This window comes from Melitaea cinxia, chromosome 3, assembly GCF_905220565.1.
Source record: "Melitaea cinxia chromosome 3, ilMelCinx1.1, whole genome shotgun sequence".
NCBI lineage: Eukaryota > Metazoa > Arthropoda > Insecta > Lepidoptera > Nymphalidae > Melitaea > Melitaea cinxia.
The window spans coordinates 19,325,129-19,351,058 of record NC_059396.1 but is presented as its reverse complement, the minus strand read 5'-3'; the positions used below and the strand labels follow the sequence as shown (position 1 = coordinate 19,351,058).

The 25,930-nt window shown below is 36.5% G+C and overlaps 1 protein-coding gene and 1 long non-coding RNA gene across 2 annotated transcripts; one reads left to right on the top strand and one right to left on the bottom strand.

Annotated features, from left to right (window-relative positions):
- Positions 1 to 15,047: 15,047 nt before the first annotated feature.
- Positions 15,048 to 24,770, bottom strand: LOC123669659. The gene is made up of 4 exons (XM_045603254.1): positions 24,571 to 24,770; positions 23,602 to 23,790; positions 18,890 to 19,322; positions 15,048 to 16,114 (listed from the first exon to the last, which is right to left on the bottom strand). The coding sequence occupies exons 1-4, from the start codon at positions 24,655 to 24,657 to the stop codon at positions 15,990 to 15,992; spliced, it is 834 nt and encodes a 277-aa protein (XP_045459210.1). The 5' UTR covers positions 24,658 to 24,770; the 3' UTR covers positions 15,048 to 15,989.
- Positions 20,152 to 23,850, top strand: LOC123669660. The gene is made up of 2 exons (XR_006745787.1): positions 20,152 to 20,209; positions 23,611 to 23,850. It is a non-coding gene; the product is annotated as an uncharacterized LOC123669660 (long non-coding RNA).
- Positions 24,771 to 25,930: the final 1,160 nt, after the last annotated feature.

Genomic DNA, 25,930 nt, shown 5'->3' with positions numbered 1-25,930 from the left:
ACGAAGCGTTAGCGCAGCGGTCACAGTACTGACTGTTGCGCTGGTCGTTAGTTCGATCCCCGCTCACGACAGATATTTGTATTGGCCATATAGATGTTTGTCGTGGTCTGGGCGTTTGTGCTTGTGTATTGTGTGTGTTTCCGGACCCCCGACACAGGAGAAAACCCTACGGGGGGCCGTGAGGCATTTATTTATTTATTTATTTTTATGTTTTAGAAGGTTATAGTTTTAGTTTAGTAAGAGTTACTTGGCGTTGTCATAACGATTACGGATTCAATTTAGAATCATGGCAAAGGTTTGCGTTTGTGTTTCTGTGATGTATATTTCCGGACCTTTGACACAATCTTGTATTCTTTAAGGTACTGTTCAAAACTTATTTACGGCGTTTTTTTATCATGTTTATTGTATGTATCCCGATACTTCTAACTAAAATCCATGTGTACACGGGTACGGTCAGCAATCCGCTTGTGATCCTTGCCACGTTGCAAGCATCTATAACCTACGACAATTACATACCATGAAGCTTTACCTTACGAATGTTTATCATCCTAGACTACTAGGATACAATCAAATCTATATAGATACAGGAGATATCAAAACCCAATACAGACAAAGCCAAGACGGTCGTTTGGTTCGTAATAAGTACCAAATAATAAAGTCCATCATACCACTACATATATACTTTATGTATTGTGTAACTGTACTTGGAAAAAAAGACAAAATTTTACGACTGGAGCCGCAAGGGGCATTTTATTAATAATTATCATAATAAAACGATAAAGTATGTCTGCATTTGCATTTTTTAAAACAAAAGAAATATGATTTTATTTGTTCTACGCTTACATTTGTGAAATATCGTCAGTCGTCATTTTAACTGTAAACCAACATGATGTTATTAATGATCAATTGAACGAACACAGCTTTTTATTTATTTATTTAATTAATAATTTAAAAAAATGACAGTCAGTGTTCTGATCTACAATGAAGAATATATAATTATAATGAAAATGTTTACCATTAACAGACATAACAATGGATTTTTTTTAATGTAATTAGGTCGGCAAACAAGCGAACGGCTCACCTGATGGTAAGCGATTAGCGTAGCTTATAGACATCTGCAACACCAGAAACATCACAAGCGTATCGCCGACCCTGTGCCCAACTCCCCCAGGAGCTCTGGTCACCTTACTCACCAACAGGAACACAACACTGCTTGAAAACAGTATTATTTAGCTGTGATCTTCTGTAAGGTCGAGGTACTACCGCAGTCGGGCTGCTCCGTATTCTAAGCAGAAAATTTCCTGCTGTGCCCTACTTCAGAAAATAGTAACATTTTCTTCTCTAAGTAATAATACATTCATCTGTGTCATTCTGCAAAAAAAATAATTAAATAAAACAAACCCTAAACTCAACGACCGCATCTTCAGTAATTGCTAAATTGTTAAATCAAACAAATATAAATATTCGCCAGTCTCATCAGTTGAAGCAAAACAAACTCAAGAATCACTACATTAAACAGATGTACCTCTATGATTAACATGTATCCTTTCCCATTCGACCTGACAAAAACCATTTCCTACCGAATCTAATTTATTCTTTTGTATACAATGTATAAATATTCATCTTATTATTATAAAGCAAAATGTACCTGGTAACCTTTTTCCATGACAGTGGCTCTATACAAGCGGACAAACTACACCCATTAGGGTACAATTTGATAGGAACAATACTTACATTGTTCTAACATAATATTATGGTGAACAGAGATACACGTAGTAATTAAAATACATACAATAGGGGACGAAGTGTGAAAGAAGGGGAAAATGTTTATAATTTAATTTAAATTACAACTATGAGACAAAATTTTAGATATTAGGCTTAGAGTTTTGATATTTTACCGAGATAACCTAAATTAGAGAAGTGTGGTAAATTAAGCTCCAGCCGTTATTATATGTCGAAAAAAAAAACATTTGCCAAATAGTGAGACTATATGCTATTTCAGGTTAGTTCTGTAGCGACATCTATCGCGCGACGTACAAACTAGAGAAAACTGACGTATCCTACATCGCGCTATCAAAGTTATGAAAGTGATTGAGTATATATACAAAAACCCGACAACGACCGTTGGGGAGCAGTAGCACCAGATACAACACCCGTCTGGTCTTCCCTTTGCGATGGTGAATGAAGAACTTCACACCCCGTTCCTCACCCCGTTACTCCAACCTATACCATCGCACCGCTTCTCAAAAGTTCCGTTCAATAACATTTCTTTTGTCAACAAAACATTTACATTACAATTTTCTTTTTTCAAATAGCGCAGTAGTCAGCTATTATGAACTTCGCTTTCGCCTGTCATAATCCCACTGGTGGGCATAGGCCTCTTTTCCCATGTAGGAGAAGAGTCAGAGCTTAATTCACCACGCTGCTCCTATGCGGGTTGGCGGATATATTCCCTACTATGAGTAACGATCGCTATCAGGTGTACATGATAACAACCGGAACCGACGGCTTAACGTGCTCTTCGAGGCACGGTGGGACCCACAAGGACTCCACAAACACCCAGACCACAGCAAATATCTGTATGGTCAATACAAAGGTTTGTCATGTGCGGGCATCGAACCCGCAACCGTCAGTGCAACAGCCACAACTCAGTGCTGTGACCGTTGCGCCAACGGGTCTGAACATTATGACCATATTAGTTACAATAAGCCATCATCAAAACAGATAAAATTTAAAGCTACTATAGACCCACACTTTTGGTTTTGCTTCATTATTCTCGAGGAGTACAGAATAACATTAAGATAATAACGAATCCACTGAATTATTGTAGTGTTGTATTTTTTGTTGTTGTAAGGCCTCATAGGTCTCAGCTATCTTTGAAGTTGTAAGAAGCTGATGTATGTAATGAATATTTTTATGTATTTATATATATGCGTATGTATTATTGAATCTATTAAATACTGTTATCACACATCCTTAGAATCTTCATATTGTACACTTCCTATCCGTCACTACCCTTGTGCCCAAAGGCTATCTGGATGAAATCGCTCTTCAGCGATAAGATCGCCTTTGCACTTCTATTTTTAGTTACCACTCGGCTTGTTTGTATTTTGGTGTACAATAAAGAATATTATTATTATTATTTTTATTGTGATCGCTCAACTTTAAACGCCTTATCCTCCTTCTCTTTTCGTTATTATTTGTTAAACATAATCTCGTTTTATGCTAATATTACCGACTATATTCAAATACAACATAAAGATACTTTATTTAAGACGGCTTAATTACTTCAGTTTTCATTAACTCACCAGCCTGTTCAAATCACTGAGAAGAAATCGGAAAAATACTCAATAGTTTGTTGATCAATACCAATTTTGTACGTAATGTTTAAAATTTCATTTCACTGCAAATATCCGCCGGAAAATATAATTGCGTTTGCTCGGAAACGAAAAAAAAAACGACTTCAATTACATCGACAAGTAATACAACGTAAGGAGACGATAAATATTAACAAACGCCCTACTTGTCACTACGATTTTCGAGCGTTCCCATCGATTTCTCTGGGATTCCATCATCAGATCTTGGTTTGCTTCATGGTACCACACTTGGGATATCTGCTTTCCAACAAAAAAAAGAATTATTAAAATCGAATTCAGTAACCTCCTTCTTTTTTGAAGTCGGTTAAAATAATCATCCCTTGAAACTTCATGGCTGTTTATCTTCAAAATTATCTTTGACAAAGTAATAAGCATTTCCTTTAAGGAATTCCATTTAGAAACTTCTTGGATCCGTTATAATGGGAATACCTTGTTTTAAGAACAATATTTAATGAAAAAATGAAATTAGGAATAATAATATTTTCCACTTTAAGCCCTGACATTTATTTTAACCCACCGTAGCATATGAAGAGCTTAAAATTCCTAACATAAAGCTGTCAAACACGCGTTTTCTGCCGCACATTTTTATACGATGCAGACACACAATCCTATATTTTCCGAACATTCGCTGAATTTTCACTCTTATATCCAAAGCGTAAAGAATTAAATTTCGTGCAAGGATTCTGTGTGCATTTTACAGGTACGCCAAAATTCTAAACGGTACTGATCGTAAATTTGAAACGTTGCTAGTTTTTGGTTTTAGAAAAATGGATTTTGTTTACGAAATAACGCTCTAAATCTCATGCGGAAAATATATCGTGATCGTTCGAGAAAACGTAATCTTAATAGAACACTGACTAAAAACTTACATAGCTAAAGATTTACAAATGTAACTTCCACTAACACTTAACATGTAAAAACCAAACATGTAAATAGCACAACAAGAAAATATAATTGAAAATTAATTCAGTATCTGGCAGCATGCTTTTTCAAATTTAATCCATAAATTGAAACGTCATAATTGGATATCGACGTAAAACTGATGAATTTTGTAATTATGACCGATTAAGCTCATCATTGATATAAAATTATCATATCCGAAGTGAAAATGTGATGATTTTTGATAATCAACGTTCACTTGGATTAAATATTACTGTTAAAATTAATAATATAAAAAGTTTTAATTATTCGTCAATTAATGTTGCAGTTCATACATCTTTATATACAATTAATTAACGTCGCTTGCGTACTTTTTAATTTTAATGTATTTAAAAAAAAGTTAAATCCATATCCGCTTGCTTACTAATCAACATTAATAATAAAACTAAGATAATTTAATAGTAAATAAATCAAATTCATGTATTTTCTGAACATCCTAACTTTGCAATTTACTCGACTGTTTCCAAAAAGGTTTGTTATTTTTTTTTTTTTTGTCAATGGAGATTATATTTTATAACATAGTAATTTAAAAACGTAAAATAGTACTTGTGACTCAGCCTCAGAGAAAACATAAACCAAAAATTAAGGTTTATATTTGACAAATTCTTTTGGAATCTTCCAAATGATAAGAGTCGTACCAAACCTTGGTAAATCGTATCTCGCTGGAAACTAGGATAACATTTTCAAGCCCTCCTTATAAATTTTGTCTGTGCTCTCTGAAATTCCATATTTATCTGCAATTTTGATCCATGGTTGGGTCCCAACAGCGATTCAAATCAACTATACGAGAAAATATTTCTAGCTTACACTTATAAACAGCTTGATACAATACAACTACGCCACAAACTGTTATTTTGAAAAATTCTTATCTTTCTGAAAACAACGTCAAGTGCTATAATAAATACACATTTTTAGCCAAACTTTTCTGCAAGCATGGCTCTTAATATTTCCAAAGTGTAGCTGATGTTAATAAAAGCATGGAAGAATAAAGTTTGTCCTGTAAACTTATTAACAGTTAAACGAGTCCCAGAATTTTCCGAGGAACGGAAAGGGCTCGCAAGTTAGATTAAAATAGTTGGCAACTAGCCGCGACGCTGGTTCGGGCACGCTTCATTTATATTTCGTTTGTTAGTCGCCTAATCTCGGAACAAAATAGAAATCAAACTAGGAAAATTACGTCTGGTCTCGTTTTCTTTTATTACATTCGCGTCAAATTGGTAAATCGTTGACTTAATACTGGTTACTTTTAGTTTTGATCATCGAAATCTTTTTCGACTGATATTGAAGTTATGTTTAAATGGCTGGGCAGGATTTTTGTACGTCGTTATATAAGCTTAATTATTCTCAAGGATATATAGTGATATATTTACGTATTAAAATAAAATTACTACTTATTATATAGAGAGGGACATATAAGTTAGTAAAGATAGAAAGTGAGTTAGGTTTCGTAAGTTTTACTTCAGTCGTGTAAAGCACACTCGTTTTTTATAACAAGGGGAGCAAATAAGCGGACCATCGGATGTTAAATGACTACCATCTCTATATTTACCATCTGAAACATTAGAGGAGTTACGGTTCCGTTGACGGGCTTTAAAGAAAATATGTACACACGCGACGCTTGAAAACCCCGAAATTATAGCGCTCTGGAAAAACTTCTGGAGAAGTGTTATTCCACAATTGCATGATCACGGGGAAATGAGCGTGAACATCGCACAATGGATGTAAACTAGACAGATACCGCAAATAAATGTAAATATAGAGTAGATAATACTACTAATACTAGAATAGATAGATAAGAAAAATAATAATATGTTCAGAAATTACAAACGAATGATGTGTATACTTTTCCATCAAACAGTATTTTGTAAGGGAAAAAAACCGTCTGCGTTGGACCACGTCCTAGTTTTACTAGGCAGTCACGGGACTGTCGATCTGTAGTAATAATGAAAAATCGCCTGTGGTATTATTATAATGCGTGCATGATTAACGAAAGTTATGGGAATTTTGAGCCCGTAGATGTAAATCTTTTAATTAAATAATTGTGTTTGCTCGCAAACGAAAAAAAAACCGACTTCAATTACATCGACGAGTAGTACAACGTAGATCGACGAAAAAATAGTCAAGTAACTGCGCGTTATCAAAGATTACTCAAAAAGTAGTTATCAGATCTCAATAAAATTTATATGTGACCACATGACAAACATCAGCTATCGATTAAATTAAAAATTATCAAAATCGGTACACCCAGTAAAAAGTTATTGCGGATTTTCGAGAGTTTCCCTCCATTTCTCTGGGATCCCATCATCAGATCCTGGTTTCCTTATCATGATACCATACTAGGGATATCTCCTTTCTAACAAAAAAAAAAGTATCAAAATCGGTACATCCAGTAGAAAGTTATGCGGTATAATACAACGTAGGTCGACGAAAAAAGCGTCAAGTAAAAACGCATTATTAGATATAACTCGAAAAGTAGTTGTTAGATCTCAAATAAATTTAAATGGGACCAATTGGTACACACCACCTTTCGATTAAAATAAAATTTGTCGAAATCGGTCCACACGATCAAAAGTTCTGATGTAACATACACTAAAAAAAAAAAAAAAATACAGTCGAATTGAGAACCTCCTCCTTTTTTGGAAGTCGGTTAAAAAAACCAAACAGATACAAGAGAGAGGAAGAGTGAAAGATAGATGGGGAAAAATGATAATCTCTTGAAATGACTTTCTCGTATCCAAATAAATAGATGATAATACTGAAAAAGTATAAATACTGCGTTACCGCTAACCAAAACATCACCACTTACACATATATTATATCGAAATTAATTATACGTAAAGTTTTCTTTTCTCATTCTAAGTTATAATTGAGTTTCATACTCAAAAAGATATTTGCATGATAAAATTAAGCCGACCCGAGGGAAATTAAAGTGGATCAGTGAAAAGATCCAAACGTACTCGTATTATCGAATTGGAATTAAGATAACTAGGTAGAAGATGCGTAAATTTTCAACATCATGGTGGACATATTCTCTGCGTTTGAGTCTATCTCTGCATTGGTTGATACTAGATTATCTATTTGTAAGAAGCCTGGAACAATATCGTTGCTTAGTAAATTTGAACTAAGTTGGTGAGCCATTGGCGTATTCTATTGTTTATATCTTACAATTTTTTCGGGCTATTTCATCTGGTTTAGTTAGCTTACGATTCTAGAAATCATTCTTTCCAATAACTTTCTGTGGCCAGCCTTCTACTAATATTTTAAGGGTATATGAAATTCTACTTCACTGCATTTTTCCTTCTCCTTAAACCTTTTTTTTATGTCACTAGGTCGGCAAACAAGCGTACGGCTCACCTGATGGTAAGCGATTACCGTAGCTTATAGACACCTGCAACACCAGAAGCATCGCAAGCGCGTTGCCGACCAAACCCCCAATCCCCCCAGGAGCTCTGGTCACCTTAATCACCAACAGGAACACAATACTGCTTGAAAACAGTATTATTTTGCTGTGATCTTCTGTAAGGTCGAGGTACTACCCCAGTCGGGCTGCTCCATATTTTGAGCAGGAAATTCCTGCTGTGCCCTACCTGAGTTAAACCTACTTAACTTCTATTTTTTAAATAAAAATTATACCAACGCCTGATTACAAACTATTGTTTCTGCAGCTATTGCCCAAATTCCACGTCTCTTTTGATGAAATCTTACGTCGTAATTGCTCATCATCGCTTTTATCACAAAAGTCCTGAGGTCTTTACTTGAACCTCTGTCAAAATCATAGGCTTACCCACAGTGGAGCAAGACACTATGACTCGAAGGTAATAACAGAAATGTTAGAATTATAATTTAAATTTAGAACAGCCAAAACGTCCGCAAGACTATTGAAATAGAAGAGATAGAGAAGTTAAATTAAAAAAAAAAAAAACAATTTTCTACTATGTACTTATATAATATTTACATCAACCCCGCTCTTTACGAAATTCTGTATACGCCCATGGTTAATATCATTAAGATGTTGTGAGAGGTACATGTTAAGCCGCATAGCTGTACTCATCTTTAACTGGTAAAAGATTATTTGAATTGGGTTACTTTCAAGCATAGATGCTGGATTCTGCAAAGGAAGCTTTTCGTGCAAAATTCTCAGTATTTTATTACTGAATGGTGAGAGGATATCCCTAGAGTGAATGCAAGCTGCATTCTTAAGATATTTTACCATGATTTTGTGTTCAACAATTTAGATGAGGTCAATATTTGATGGTCGTAATAAATTTTTTAAAAACAGATAATTTGTAAATATGCTTATTATTTGATAGATGTAATAAATAAGTATACATAGAAAATAAAACGTTTCAAGAATTATTCCTCCTTTTTTCGTACGACACTTAATTTTCTGTATTGACAGATAATCTTACCACCCGCGTAGCACGTAGCGATTCGTAGAGATGTAGCATAAGAATTACTATATTAATAATTTAATTTAACTCGAAAGTTGTTTTCACATTTTCTTTTTCTTTTTTTTTTAATGTTCAAAAGATATAAGTAATACCTACTACAATAGAATTACTCTTTATTAAACAATTATTTCAAATTCGTATAAAAAATGTAACAACAGCAGTCTTAAAGGAAATATACAAAAATAAAAGAGATTCGTAATCTCCTTATGTTACAATATGACTAACAAAACATAATGTTTTAAAGCCTAAATTTAGCACTAAATTTTGTTTAAAGTCACAAGAATTATAATAATCTAAATTAATACTTTATTATTTTTGACTCCTCACATTAAAATGACATAAACGTAAACAACATAACAGGACAACACCAGAACGTAATCGCAAATCGTTAACTTTGAAATGGTCTCAAAACACGAGCGTCCATCGTCAATCACGCAGCATCCGAGCCGGATTAAGATATGCAAATTACCCAAACTTCCCGACTACACCACAATACAGCTGCTTGTTTCTACGTCTATATACACGTGATGTATTCGTTTGAACTCAGAGCGCCTATGTGTGATATGATAAATACAAGTTTTTATTCTTTGTAGTTCAGTCAAAGAAGACAAAAAAATAGTAATCAAATAACGGAAACTCTGACAGAGCTAAATTTCGACAGAGACAAATAAAGTGTGAACAAGTTGCCCATATATTTGATATGTTCAAAAAAAGTTATTGAAGACTAGCATCTCGCCCCGGCTTCTCACGGGTATTTAACAAATATTTCAAAATATCTTTTTACTTTCCTAATTGCTTTGAAAATATAATATAGCCTATTTTACTCGCGGATATTGCAGCTTGCCAAGAGTGAAAAAAAAATTTCAAATCGGTTCAGTAGTTTCGGAGCCTATTCAATGCAAACAAACAATCAAATCTTTCCTCTTTATAATATTAGTATAGATAGAAGGCCAAAATTATCACTTTTTTGGATTTAAAAAAAATATGGCTTAGATAAAAATTGCAAATCATAAAATTAACAACAAAAATTGTTCTAAGGTATATTTTTTTCCCTAAGAATTACCATACCTATCTTGTCTATGGAGGACTTCATTTTGTACTACATAACACGTAATATGTGCTAATTTCATACATAGCGAGTTCTTTTTAACACACAAAAAAAGTATATCCTTAAGTCTTCCAAGTCTCAACAGAATTGACTGATTATACGTACGTTGAAGAAAATTCAATTTAAAATCCGAACGACACTGATCAAAATTCACTTTCCCCGTTGCCTCAACTCGGTTATCTGAACGCACCTCGCTCGCTGGGATTATACATTAAACTGCTAATGATCACGGAACCGTCTCCAATCTCGATACAATAGCCACTTATAAAGGAGAAAACATCACTTTATCGGCGCTTCGAGATAAAACCGGCGTCGAATTCTAATAATATTAGCATATCTTAATACGTAGCTTGCATTAGTAAGAAGAACTAATATTACAGACAAGAGTTTGTCTGTTTAGCAGCAGAACAAAACTATGGCTGATTAAAAAAAATTAACCAGTACGTTAAAGATTCCATGTCATTTTTATCAAACTAGATGACGACCTCCTGTTCAGCAATAAAAAATACAAGAATTTCAGTGTGATGGATATTATTATGATTATTAGTTAGTTATTTCATTTATCACCCGTAAATGGATTCCCCTGCGATAACAAAAAAAAAAGAAAAGCCTATTACATTCCACTGCTGGACAAAGGCCTCCAAGCTCGCGCCAGACATCCCGGTTTTCTGCAATCCTCATCCAACCAACACCGGCAATCTTACGTAGATGGTTGGTCCAGCGGGTCGGAAAGTCATCCAACATTGCGTTTTTTTTTTTTTTTAATTCTCTTTTATTGTACCTGTTTATTATTTAAAATTGATAAACATAATTATTTCTTTTACTTTATTGTAGAACTTAGCGTGTCGTCAGAAATTTAAAAGTTTGAACAACAGTGATCTATACTTAGACTTCAAAAAAGGCTTAAATTTATATAATTATTTAGAAAATACTGAAATCGAGCAAACCCAGTGTACATTCACTAGTTTTATAATAAACTTTCGACTACACGAAAGGAGAATAGTAATTTTGGATTAATAACAATTGATGGTATTAATTGACTGCGGCCGGTGTAGATGTGTGCGTAATACGCGGCATTATCTGATGAAATCCGACTAAATTAATGTTTATCGACGCAATAAATATGATTAAGTTATAATAAACATCAAACGAATCACCGCAGGGCTTAGTACCCGTGTTATCGTTATTGGATACTGCTTTTAAACTTTGCTACGAGACTATTTAAATAAATTACCGCAACGAGGTGACGCGCGGGAAAAGTCAATTACTAGGACTTTCCTTTTCACCCCTTGACTATGTTTTTTTTTTATAATATGTACCAGTAGTTTCAATACAAGGAAAAAACACAATTGCTCCTAATAATTATAACGAGATAGCTAAAATAAAATCGACATTTTTTTTAGTGCGATCATATACAAATATTTATTCATAAACACACAACAATTTTAACATAATTGTTAGTGACATAATTTGTATTACATTTATCAGGATTTCTAACCCTTTGATCTTTTATTATGGGATTGAATATGCTCATATTTATTTTGAATATTATCAGGTAGGATTAAAATGTCTCTTAGAGATACATATTAATCGTTCTAATTTTCAAAAATCTCTGAAGAATAAGATGACACATCAATCATTCAATCAATGTTAAAATGCTAAGTGTACTATACAAGTGTCTCTGACTACTTACTGGGAAGACTCGGTGATGATTTGTACTAGAGATTATAGAAATAAATGATTTTTATTTTTTTATTATTATTATTATTTTTACATACGAGTATCAAATTTATGTTGAATCGGTACAAAATGACGTTCAAACTGAGACAAAGTCATGAAATATCTTGTAGAACCTATAATAAATCATAGTTAATTAGTTAGTTATTATCAAAATTAAAAGAAAAATGTAGAACTTTTGTAGGATTATTATCCTGTTGATAATATCCTGTTCTTACCCAATTAACCTAGATACTTTGATCAATTTAATTGAAAGTTATTGAAATATCTCTATGTAGTGATGAAAAAAGGTTCTACTATTAGATTTTTTTATTTTTACGGAAACAGATAAGGAACTGGTGGTTCGCTTAGTAAAAATCACTGCTATTATGAAATTACAGCACTAATACCTTACTGGTTTGCTGTGTGGCTACGGCAATGAAGAATATAGCCACCCCCTCTCTTCCCGTGGGTGTCGTAAGAGGCGACTGAGGGATAACACACTTCCACTACCACCTTGGAACTTAAAAAGCCGACCGATGGCGGGATAACCATCCAACTACTGGCAATGAAATACACAGGCCGTAGACGGGTAGCAGCGTCTTCGGTGCGACAAAGCCAGCCCTGCGGTCACCAACCCGCCTGCCCAGCGTGGTGACTATGGGCAACAGACGAGTACGCACCATTTTTGGCGTGAACTTGTGGAGGCCTATGTCAAGCAGTGGACTGTGATAGACTGAAATGATGATGATGATGACCTTACTGGTTAAATGGATGAAGTCTAAGTTTGCAATAAATGCAAGTCCACATCTGCCATCATGGGCTCTTACATCACAAGAGGAGCGACTTATTAACTCAGGTAGAGCACAGCAGGAAATATCCTGCTTAAAGTCTAGAGCTGCCCGACAGGAGAAGTACCTTTAAGTGAAGATCACAGCTGAATAATACTTTAGCATTCAATCAGTGTTGTAGTCTTGTGATGAGCAAAATAAAAATAAAAAATATAACCTTTTAAGTAGTTATATTTTTTTACTTATTTTTTAAAACAAACTTGTAATGTATAAATATTAACTCACGTACATTTAAATACCTACGTCATACATTTAATAGCCCATATTTTCAAAGCCGAAATTTTTTAAAATACCTTTTAAATTTCACAAAGCATGTGTATACGATGGTTGCATTTTATTACAGAAAATGCCGCAACAACGTAAAAAACTATATATCAGAAAATTCACGTGGAAATATTCGAAGAATGGCCATTCATGCGGCAACAATGGCGCGAACGTATGAACGTATGCACATCAATGGCGAATGGCGAACGACTCGCACGATGGGACGCGCGCGCTCTATAAAATTCAAAAATGGAACTGTGGAAGAAAGCGCGCATCGTATATTCTGGAAAGTTTTGTCCGCGCACAATAGCGTCGCCCGTACACAAATTTATTCCAGTTTATTTATTATTACATAAGTTTTGTGCACAATAACGCGTCTTTTAAAACGATGTTTCAATATCTTCATATTTTGTTTTTAGTTTTTGAAAGGTAAAAATTGTAACATTATTTCATTTGTAGACCGATGACATAAGTACCTACAGAAATAATAATATTTTACAAAGGAAATCCAATGCATTGGATTGGAATGAATTGTATGTAATAACAAAATCAAAATAGCTTCATTCAAATAGACATCAGAAACACCTTCGAATTGTCATCTTACAAATTTAAATTTTCATTATTGTTAAAGTGAACCTACAACCGATTTGGAATGTAGATTCCGTAGAGAAGAATCGGCAAGAAACTCCGCAGTTACTCTTTCAAAAAATAAATTGTGTTTTAGTACAAAATTGCTTATATCTTGCATGAAATTCAGCGTCCACACACCTTTATCATTTACCTATGCACCAAATAATTAGCTAACTATTAATTATTGAAGCTATACTTCTTTTGGCACGTTAGGGTACAATGAAGGGTAAATTTTTACGATGCGCGCGCACACCATCACAAAAAAACGACACCTGAAGTTAGCTATTATAGTCAACGAAGAAGAATTTAGAATCGTGAACTTAGCTAGCCAATGAAGTATAACTTCTCACCTACATGCGTACGTAAGGACACACACACACTTTTTTATGTTGAATGCTGTTCCTACCTTGAATTTTTTATGAGAATGTAGATAATTATGTGACATTCGTTAAGTGTATATAAACCTTATGACGAGATATTTTCATTTTATTTCATGCTATCATTATTATCAACGGAATTATTCCTTTATATGTTTGATAAATAACTAAGATTCATATTTTATTATACGAAAAAAAATGTCAACATTAATTAAAAAATTAAATAACTTCAAATACAATCAGATTATATCGTATTCAATTTTTATATTCAATATAATTTTTTCGCATTTATATAAATAATTATGAATGTTTAAATAAAACGCGTCTCTAATACGTAGACACTTTATTTTGTGACCATAATAGATTAAAAACTAAACAGCGGTTTACAGATACTTGTAAATAACACAATTTAAAACAATACTTGACTATTAACATCGTAAGTGGTAAACTATAATATAAAATAAATAACAGAACATTTAATAAATAAATATCAATAGTACCAATATTTTAGATATCATTAAATAATATCAAAAAGTCCATAGACACGGTTAGGTTCTATGGACGAATTAATAAAACTCCATATAGGTACATACTCTTTTCTCAACCTTTTCAATTCGCACACACCATTACTATCTTACAATACATTTCAAACTAATCTTTGTTTTGAAATGAGTAGTGGTAATTAGATTCACATATCAAATAATTATTGAATAAAATGATGCCAATATTCGTGTTTTTTAGGTGGCAAACAAGTGTACGGTTCACCTGATGATAAGCGGTTACCGTAAATCTACGAACGCTTGCAAAATCATTCACATTCAAATCACAAGCGCGTTGGTGACCCTACTTCCAACTTTCTAGAAATCCTAACTCACTCACTACTGAAAAGCTCCACTATCTGATAGCAGTGTTGGTCTGTGATTTGTAAGGAGGTAATTCCCCTGTCCGGCAACTACCCTTTTTTTGTGTGAGTCAAGTTTCGTCAATTCGTATGAAATCGATTTAAAATTCAATTAAATATTATTCCGTTTCCATTCGCCCCGTCTATATACACATTGACTATAACAATATGAGTTTATATAAAATTAGGAGTTTTAGTGAACTTAATTTATACAAAATTATGAATTTTAGTGAACTTTTGATCTTTATGTTTTTAATTTTTCAACAAAAAAAATCATCGTGTTTTTAATATCACGTGGCTATGGTACAAACGATTTTAAAAAACTTATTCTATGGGACTTTGTCCATAAATATCATATTTTTAAATACGACTACCGCTTATGTGCGTTTATAAGGAATATCATAAAAAACTAGGATGCAAATACATTTACAACTTAGGAACCATAAATTTATTTATATTAATAGATACGAGTATTAAAATAAATATTATAGCTCTGTAGCTTGCACAAATAGAAAAGCAACGAGATTAGTTTATTTTCAACCAATAATCTTGTGTTATATATCTTTGACTAACATCAGTGGGTAGTTTGAGATCAATTGTACATGTCATAAACTTTTACAGTGAAATTGTATTTTATGATTGTAATTACACTGTAAATATAAAAGCGAATTCAATATATTTTGCTTATCGACACTAAATATCCACTTTTCAAACGCGTTTTATAGTTAAAAATTCATGTTTTAATGTAAAGTTAGTGAGTAGGTGGATTAACAATAAAGTTTGACGGCTGTCAGTCTAAATCCAACTACCAGTTGTTGTACTACAGCTCCCAAAGCTTCATGCTTACCATTAAAAAAAAATTAATCTTAAAATCAGTGTAAAAACTTGATTAAGTAATATAGTGGAATATAATTAGGATTAAATGTTGTAGACATTTAGTAGACATTTATCACGACTATATCTAAACATTTATACATTGATATCAGTGGACTTAGGAATAATACGATTTTGGAGTTAGTATATATATTCTTATTATATACCTTAACGATCAAAAATTTCAATCCAAAATCAATTTCTCTGCAATTTCTTTGGTAAAAATAAATACTACCAATATTTCACAGCGGACGACTTATATAATTATTATTCTACTTCATACCATAAATGCCTATAACCTACATAGGAAAATACTATTGGTAGGACTTCAACATTAGGGTCAAATAACATTTATAATAGTTTTTTTTTTTTCTTTTTTTTTTATCGTGCCACTGAATTCGGAGAGATATTAATTATAAGGTGGCACATTTAAAAAGTATATGGCATATGGTTTTGCAATATAATAGTAACCTCTTCAATCCTTTGCCTACACGGATGGTGTTTAGGCTTTCATCTTCTTCTCGTAGTCGAGTATTTCCTGCAGGTTGTTGATCTTGATCTCCTGTACGTGTTTGCCGGAGAACTGGATGTAGTCATGAGCAGGATCTTCCACTGAACGTTTGCGGACTGGAAGTTAGAACATTCCTTCTATTAATATACCCAAGCGATTTTAATAATCAGTTATAGAATTCTTATATTTTCTGTACACAAAAAGAGACTAATACAGTACTTTGAAAAGATATTTTTTAGGAATTAATTAATTTATCCATATGTCTACTAATTAAGGTCAGCTACATTATAAAAAATTATTTCCTCTAGACACATTAGTTATTTGTCATGCTTTGGTCTCGACCCCACAGAAAAATGGTTCAGCTTCCAACAGGGTTTTTAACCACTACGAGAACAACAACTATACAGTGCACAGTTGATGGTAACGGGTTTAAAATTGCTCAGCTGAGAGTATCGTAAGAGGAACAACCTAGTTCAACGAAATCTTTATCGTCAGGGTGATGTTTCTTTAATAGTATTAGTAGCGCATTATTCCAAATACGTACCGAGGCCACAAAAATAGCCATTGCAACATAAACTGCTATTACAAGAGAAGTGGCCATTGCAGTAGAGGAGGCCATCGCAGGAGAAACCGCCATCGCAGGAAAAGCGGACATCGTAGGACATATCAGACTACCGTAGTAAAAAACGGCTATTGCAGGAAAAGTTACCTATTACAGGGTAAGAGGGTAAGAGTAGGCGTAGGTATTTGACTATTACCTGAAATTGTCCCAGTAGAGGCGGAAGAGGCGAGATACGGAGAGAAGGGGGAGGCGGGCGGTACTCACTGGCATCGTCGCGGTAGAAGCGGTAGTAGTGTAGTTGTGTACTGACTCGCATCGTCGCGGTAGAAGCGGAAGAGGCGCGACACATAGAAGGTATGAAGGAGGAGGGGCGATACACACTCGCGTCGTCCGGTAAATACGCAAAAGGTGCCAAACATTGAAGGTAACAGGAGGGGTGATCGGTGCTCACTGGCGTCGTCGCGGTGGAGGCGGTGTGTAGGGCGCGAGCAGAAGACGTACAGACAGCAAGAGAGGTGGCCACTGCAAAGGAAGTAGGAGGAGGCGGTGCTCACTGGCGTCGTCGCGGTGGAGGCGGAGTGTAGGGCGTGGGCAGAAGACGTGCAGATAGCAAGAGAGGTGGCGGTGGCGACTGCAAAGGGAGGAGGCGGTACTCACTGGCGTCGTCGCGGTGGAGGCGGAGTGTAGGGCGCGGGCAGAAGACGTGCAGATAGCAAGAGAGGTGGCCACTGCAAGGAAGTAGTTAGGGGGAGGCGGTGCTCACTGGCGTCGTCGCGGTGGAGGCGGTGTGTAGGGCGCGGGCAGAGGACGTGCAGATAGCAAGAGAGGTGGCCACTGCAAGGAAGTAGTTAGGGGGAGGCGGTGCTCACTGGCGTCGTCGCGGTGGAGGCGGAGTGTAGGGCGCGGGCAGAAGACGTGCAGATAGCAAGAGAGGTGGCCACTGCAAGGAAGTAGTTAGGGGGAGGCGGTGCTCACTGGCGTCGTCGCGGTGGAGGCGGAGTGTAGGGCGCGGGCAGAAGACGTGCAGATAGCAAGAGAGGTGGCCACTGCAAGGAAGTAGTTAGGGGGAGGCGGTGCTCACTGGCGTCGTCGCGGTGGAGGCGGTGTGTAGGGCGCGGGCAGAGGACGTGCCCATCGCAAGAGAGGTGGCCACTGCAAGGAAGTAGTTAGGGGGAGGCGGTGCTCACTGGCGTCGTCGCGGTGGAGGCGGTGTGTAGGGCGCGGGCAGAGGACGTGCAGATAGCAAGAGAGGTGGCCACTGCAAGGAAGTAGTTAGGGGGAGGCGGTGCTCACTGGCGTCGTCGCGGTGGAGGCGGAGTGTAGGGCGCGGGCAGAAGACGTGCAGATAGCAAGAGAGGTGGCCACTGCAAGGAAGTAGTTAGGGGGAGGCGGTGCTCACTGGCGTCGTCGCGGTGGAGGCGGTGTGTAGGGCGCGGGCAGAGGACGTGCCCATCGCAAGAGAGGTGGCCACTGCAAGGAAGTAGTTAGGGGGAGGCGGTGCTCACTGGCGTCGTCGCGGTGGAGGCGGAGTGTAAGGCGCGGGCAGAAGACGTGCAGATAGCAAGAGAGGTGGCCACTGCAAGGAAGTAGTTAGGGGGAGGCGGTGCTCACTGGCGTCGTCGCGGTGGAGGCGGAGTGTAGGGCGCGGGCAGAAGACGTGCAGATAGCAAGAGAGGTGGCCACTGCAAGGAAGTAGTTAGGGGGAGGCGGTGCTCACTGGCGTCGTCGCGGTGGAGGCGGAGTGTAGGGCGCGGGCAGAGGACGTGCCCATCGCAAGAGAGGTGGCCACTGCAAGGAAGTAGTTAGGGGGAGGCGGTGCTCACTGGCGTCGTCGCGGTGGAGGCGGAGTGTAGGGCGCGGGCAGAGGACGTGCCCATCGCAAGAGAGGTGGCCACTGCAAGGAAGTAGTTAGGGGGAGGCGGTGCTCACTGGCGTCGTCGCGGTGGAGGCGGAGTGTAGGGCGCGGGCAGAAGACGTGCAGATAGCAAGAGAGGTGGCCACTGCAAGGAAGTAGTTAGGGGGAGGCGGTGCTCACTGGCGTCGTCGCGGTGGAGGCGGTGTGTAGGGCGCGGGCAGAAGACGTGCAGATAGCAAGAGAGGTGGCCACTGCAAAGGAAGTAGGAGGAGGCGGTACTCACTGGCGTGGAGGCGGTGTGTAGGGCGCGGGCAGAAGACGTGCAGATAGCAAGAGAGGTGGCCACTGCAAAGGAAGTAGGAGGAGGCGGTACTCACTGGCGTGGAGGCGGTGTGTAGGGCGCGGGTAGAAGACGTGCCCATTGCAAGAGAGGTGGCGACTGCAAGGAAGTAGTTAGGGGGAGGCGGTACTCACTGGCGTCGTCGCGGTGCAGGCGGTAGACGGGGCGCGAGGCGCACTGCTCGGCCAGCTCGGAGGCCGCGCGGTGCAGCTCGGCCAGCGCGGGCAGCGCGGCGCGGAGCGAACTGCGCACGCGCGACACATCGAACTGCGCACCGCTCGTCAGCCCCGAGATAAACAGCTCCGGCGACAGCACCACCTCCGGCGACAGCTCCATCACGAAACAGCGCTCCGAGTCGACGATGCCGGTGGTGTTGTCCTTGAAGTTGTGGATAAAGTTGACGTTGTGGCCGTTGTTGACGACGGATATCTTCTCGACCGTGTCGCCGATGTCGAGTTCCTCGCGTAACGCCTCGGCGAGACCGTCGCGCTCGTCTGCGCTCACCATCTGAACGTCGTCGGTCTTCCAGCGTAGGGGCAGCGTGCGGAAACGCGGTTCCATCATTTGCTGTAGGAGTAACGGAATATAAGTAAATAAATAAATACCTTGAACATACAGTCCTGTGTTTCTAGGATAAGCAACTTAATGCTTGTGTTACAGGTAACAGCAGATTGATGTAACTACTTTGTTTCGATAAATTTACTTATAATCTAAATTACAACATATACAATTTCAAAACAAACTTTGAATTTTCCACAAAAAAATTATAAAGGTGTTGGGACGTCATCTCAAAAATTTTAATAACGATTGGAATTGGAAAAAATCAATCTCGAAAATTAACAATTATCAAAATAAGTACACTAGCTTTAGACGTCAAAATTATTAACAAAGAATACAGGCCATTAAACGAGACACTATGACACATAGCAGCTGGCTACCTAGAAAGGTTAACAAAGCTGACCCCCAAGGCGTGTCTCATACTCTATCAATAATTAAAAATAGATCAGCAATACTATGACAAAGAAACTTTATGGAATAATTTATTAAAAAAAAATTAATAGATAAAGTTTATTATTCGGTGCAGGAGTACATAAACGATAGACGTGTTGACTTAGTAATACTGTATTTCATGCAATATATAAGCAATTTTGTACTAAAAGACAGTTTATATAAATATTTGTAAAGAGTAACTGCGAAGTTTCTTGCAGATTCTTCTCTGCAGAATCTACATTTCGAATCGGTGGTAGCTTCACATTTAAAAATAATAATCACTTTAAAAGTTCCAATTGTAAAATGACTTGATTAGAGGATTGATTGGAGGGTGGAGCCTATCTGAATCAAGTTATTTTTGATATTGATTTTAAGACAGACCCTTTTTTTCGTAGGTCTTGTAAGACTCCAAAGCACCCACAGATCACAGTACAGACGTCTGGCAGCCAGTTGTTATTCAGCAGGTATGTTCCGAGTATTTAAACTACAATCGGAGTTTTGTATAGTCTCCCCTTACCTACCCTATACCCCTTAGAAGTGGAATTAACAAAGTTGAAACTAATTTATTACGAGTGTGCTTGAGACCACCCGACTGAAGTATAACTTTTTTAGCACCATCTGACTTAAGCTCCCTCTCAACTTCCGTTCGCCTCGCCCGATCACTTTTCGTAACGCTCACGTATTCACCAGCTTACTCCCCAAGTAAAGCGTGAATTAAGAAGTTTTACTTCAAAAATATCTCATTCCAAAATCGACGGGGACAAAGTCAGGGTCAACATTTACTATATTCTCGTTCGTAATATAATAATTACATTATCATATCAAAATATAACTGACTTCAATTGGCCATGAAGTTGCTGATAGGGCTGCCGACAATTATTTGGTTATACAATATTTTAGGAAAAAAATTAGTAATTTAATTTTTTTCACCCTAGGCGACCTAAATCAACCCCATCTTTTCCTAAATCTACTGATCTAGATGGATCGATTTTTTGCTCCTTTAAACCTTTGTTATAATAGCAACTCAATCAATTCAAGCTAATCGTAAAAGCCAATTTTAAAAATTTAATTATAACCACAAATGTTTTCCGACTAGCAAACAGGAATATTCTAAGTTTTATTAAAGTTCGCAGCCCTAGCTATCGGAGGCACTCGTCACTGCGATTATACTAAATGTAAGCGATTTATTGTCTTCCGTCGTTCTCTAGTTGCAACAATTTCTGAAGTGAAAACTTTTGGCTCTTCTTTCTTCTTTGGTTCTTTTTTCGTTTGTAGTAAGTTGGGCTGATCCGTCACGCTCTGAAGTGAAAGGGTCTATAGGTTGAACTCGGGACCGCTGTGTACCCGGGCGAGAAAAATACAGACAGCTGCTCTTCGCTGCTGAACGGTATAAGCCTCGATCGGGTGAACTCGGGACTAATTGCGTTATTGCTTGATTGCCATTGCCAATAAAGTTTTCACTTCTGTCGTACGGTCTTTAGTACACACTTTTTTTTTAGTAACCAATTTTCAAGCAAATGTTGCTTTTGCGCCAGGCGTTAATTCCGAATTGAATTATTGCTATTGGTAATAAATTCCCAAAAACATTATTATTTATGTCCTTACAATAACATTCCTAATTAGTGTACTTATCCTACACAGAGAAAGTAGCCTATGCCCAGCTGTGAGATATTACAGGCTGAAGTGTTACACTAGGAAATATTTCAATGATATTACTATTATGGAGATTATAACAAGTTTTATGTAACAAGAGTTATTATCGTTGCATCCTATTTACACACTAAATATAGTAAACTGATACATTGCAATTAATAAACATATATAACAACTTTCTCTTAATAAAGCTAGCAGGATGTGAATCCTGTATCAGAGGACAGACAAACACAAACAAACAAAGACCCAGACCATCTCAAACATATTTATGGCATGGACAAAATTGGGCTTAAGAGGCGATTGAACCAAGACTACTTAGTCACTCAACATAAATTTAGTAATCGTATAAAATCTCGTCTGTGAAATTGTTTGCTAGCGTAGGCAAGGAAAATGGAAAATAGAAACATGAACAGAAAACGGGTGAGTGGCAGCAAGTACGAAGGAGAAAATATTGATATATTTATATGCTTTACAGGAAATAAAGGAAAAGTGGTTGTTCAGCCAGAAAATAGCTTTAGAGCTGCGAATATTAGTGTTCCTATATACATTTACAATGTATCAAACCACGACGGAAGAACATATTTTCAATTACATTAAAAAAAAAGCAAGTCTTGATGTTAAGTTAACTAAGTATAACTAACTATTGAACTTCTGTGTCGGACAAAAGTGATCGTGTGTACACATGGAAATACTTCCTCTGGACAGTTATACATTCGTGAGTGATGCGCACGGCTGTCGGTGCTGGCTCGATCACTGCGTGACGACCGACGCGTCCAGACGCTCGAATTGTAATGTTGCGATAATGTATGATGTTTACTGGTCTGATTACTTGCCTTTAATTGTTGAGTGTTATTTGGGGGGGGGGGGGGGAGAAGCTCAGAACAGACCAGTAAATACTCGCAATTGTGTCAGCATGAACTTAGTAAGATAGTGTTTCCTGCGCATTTTTGCGAATGCGCCGATGGTTTCTGTAGTGACATTAAACATAGATACGATTAAAAACTAATGTATGATAACATAGTGCAAATACTTCGAGGGGTGGTTGTGAACTCCTATGTGGGTCCTACTTTTCGAAAACATAGATCTTAACCGGGATGGAATGTGCATATCAGTGACGCTCACACGATTATTCTATCAAAATTGGCTTCTTATGTGTAAGCCAAGTAAGGGATCGGTTTATGACGAAATGAGGGAAAGCAGACGATTTTTAAGTCGAAATTAAAATTGTGTCAGGAAAATGAAAATCAAAAAAAGTTAGATATAATAGCGCAACATCACGCGAGTAAAAATTTTAGTAAATTTTGGAAGAGAACAATTAAATTGAATCCAAAGCCGTCCTGCAAGCTTTTATGGCTTTCATGAACCCCGCGATATAGCAAACAAAGGTTTGCACGGTGTACTGATAGTGTGAAGGTAACTCTGTTTAAGGCATATTGCCAATACTTCTACACCTGCAGCCTTTGGGTCAGGTATACACAGCTAGCATATTACACCCTGAGAGTCCAGTACAACAATGCATTCAGAGTGCTGCTCAAGTTGCCCCGTTACTACAGTGCCTCCGAAATGTTTACCACGAGGCGTGTTATTCGTAAGAGGTGTCCATCCATACTCGGGAGGCTACAAACCAGCTCAAACGGCATTCAGAGTACACTGGCGGACCGCTGGGACTCGGCAATACTGTGCTACAAGATACGGCTACATTCTGACTGACGAGGGTCGTGTCCAGAAAGCTATTATTACTTTTGTTTTTTATTGATTTTATTTGTTATTTTTATTTGCTTCTATATATATTTATATTGATTTACTAACATTAGATATAAGTTGTTTTTGTCATACTAACATTAAAATATGGACTATGTCTGAAACAAAATAAATAAATAAAATAAACAAATATAAATAAAAATTAACCACCGACAAAGATGTATTTGCATAACTTCCGGACAACTGCATCAAATTGTGTTATTCTGTTTTTGCATTATTTATTGCCTAGACCAGTTTTCTAATTTTTTTTTAAATCTACATAATTAGAAAAAAAATATGACTAAAGTTCGCCAGGTTAGATCAGTTGTGGGTTCGATTCCTGTATTGAATTACAAATAAGTTGCTTACCTGTGGAACAAATGACCGTGACTGTGTCAAAAATATTTAAAAAATAAATGGCAGTGAATATCAAATATCTAAAACAAGAATAAACCTCTTTAACGTCATCCAGGATCGGTATGGAGCAAAAGCCCTGGTAGCGGCGGACGGTGTTCGGCTTCCCCATCTCGCGGCACAGCGTCAGTCCAACGGAGAGACACAGGAGGGCCAGAAGTACCATTACCAAGTATATGAGCACACGGGTTGAATACTTTGCTTGCCATTCTGCATGTTGCTGGATCTCGATCTTTTCCTATAGCAATGAAATACGACTTTAATAATTTTAAATAAAAAATTATTGTTTTCATGTCGACATGGAATTATTTAATTAAAATATTTTTAACAAAGCACAAAAGAGGTACTTTTCGGTAGAGTATTTTATATCCCAAAAAAAGTTAAAAGGCCGACTTTAAAGAAGTTCATTTTAAAATAAAATTCAATTTTTAAAATTTTCATCTACTATTTTTTTTTTTCTTCAAATTTAATTGAGTTAGATACATTATAAAACAAAACATTATGTTTTTTAACAATACCTAAATAACGAAGTCGAGACGTAACAAACCAAAAAGAAGCAATTGCAGTACTTACTCGTTTTCTGAAGTCGGTTAAAAACTTAAGCAAAAAGAGTAGACACAAAAGCGATTTGAGTAAATATCTGATTGTAATAAATTCCTAAAAAAATGGGCGGGTCACTATTCAGAATCGTCAGTGACACGCGATTGATTGAAATATTGTTGTTGAAAATACAGAAACATTAATATATTCACCAGAGATTGTATTATTGGTGACTAATATTTAGTAACATTCAATATTTCCCATCATTAAAAAGAAATTCTACGCAGTTGCTCCGTAAAAATAAAAAAAGAACATCGCTCCCGGTATTGATTTTTTTCAATATCCAGACTCAAAAGGAAAATAAGTCAATGTGAATAACTCTAAAACGTGTTTACATTAAAATATAAATATTTTTAAAAACAACAATGTTTTAGATCATTTAATTAAATAAATAAAATATATTTAAATTATTTCGTACCTCATCGTAAATCGTTTTATCCACAAGTGGCACTTCATTTATCTCCGGCTTTTTGATAACAGCGCTCGGTTTTGTTAAGACAGTCATTGCTGATAGTTTTAATAATATTTTTACAATATTATATTTTAAACAATGGGAAATTACGCGGATTTTTCTGCGACTCGAACTAATCGGTAGTATTGATCGTTTGAATGCAAATCAAAACAGTGTTGACTGTTGCAAAGTGTTTAAAAGTAGCCATATATAAAAAACATGTCTACTATTTCTCTCATTATTTTGCCATAAAATTAAGAACATACCAAGAGCTTGTGCGAATAAAAAAGCTAGCAAAAATCGGGTTACTTGAGGTTTTTATTTTATTTCTCGTTTTTTTTTTTGTATGAAATTAACAAATATTGTTCCATTTTACAATCCTAATTAAATGCGCAAACTTTTAATGGCACTTGTTAAGGCAATTTAGTACATTTTTTAAAGGAAGGCTTTCAAATTCGACAAATTTTGAAAATTTTAAATTCATAGTTTAACAAATAATCTTAATTCTAAAAAACTTGGGGCACTTATGTCATTATTTTTGACTGTGGTTCTAAAAATGTTATTTAAGGTTACGGTTCTAAAGTTTAAATGAACACAAATAATAAAAAATAAACCACAATAACCGAAAAATGATTACAGTTTGACCAAATTTCTAGGTTTTTCTTAAATTCCCATAATTTTCAAACTACATCGGATAGATTTTTTTTCTGATTTTTCCCATGATGGTTACAATCAACCCTGTCACCCCGTTTCGGCTTGACGTTGAGTTCTGGGATATTCTGCATAAACGTAATTTGTGTGAATAACAATAAGTTATACTGACGACATTGAGTACTTTTATTTCTAACCTTAGGAAGCTGGTCGCAGGTTTAAGTGAGATTCTCTCTTTTACTATCTTCACTAACTTATCTACCTCTAAACTTCCGTTCCCCTCACCTAATCATCGTAACGCTCACGTCACGCATTCATCAGCTTACTCCCGAAGTCAAGTGTGCGTAAAAAAGTTTTATTTCAATAAATAAAGTAATATAATAATCGCTTAGCCTTTTATTTTATAAGAAAATGTTTTATTTTCATGACTAAATGCTGCATAAAAAACCCTAATCTCTTGCCTAATGTGTTGCTATCCTAACTGTGTCCCCTTTAAATAAAAACATTAAATTTTCTTTATTACAAATTTAAAAAACGTTAAATATATTATAATAGTTAGTCTTTAGTTCAGGACTAACCCATATAGTGTTTGTGCAATTAGAAATATATATAAAATTAAAACAATAAAACAGTTCATACTTCATAGGTTAAATAAAGCTTAAGCTTAAACTTATCT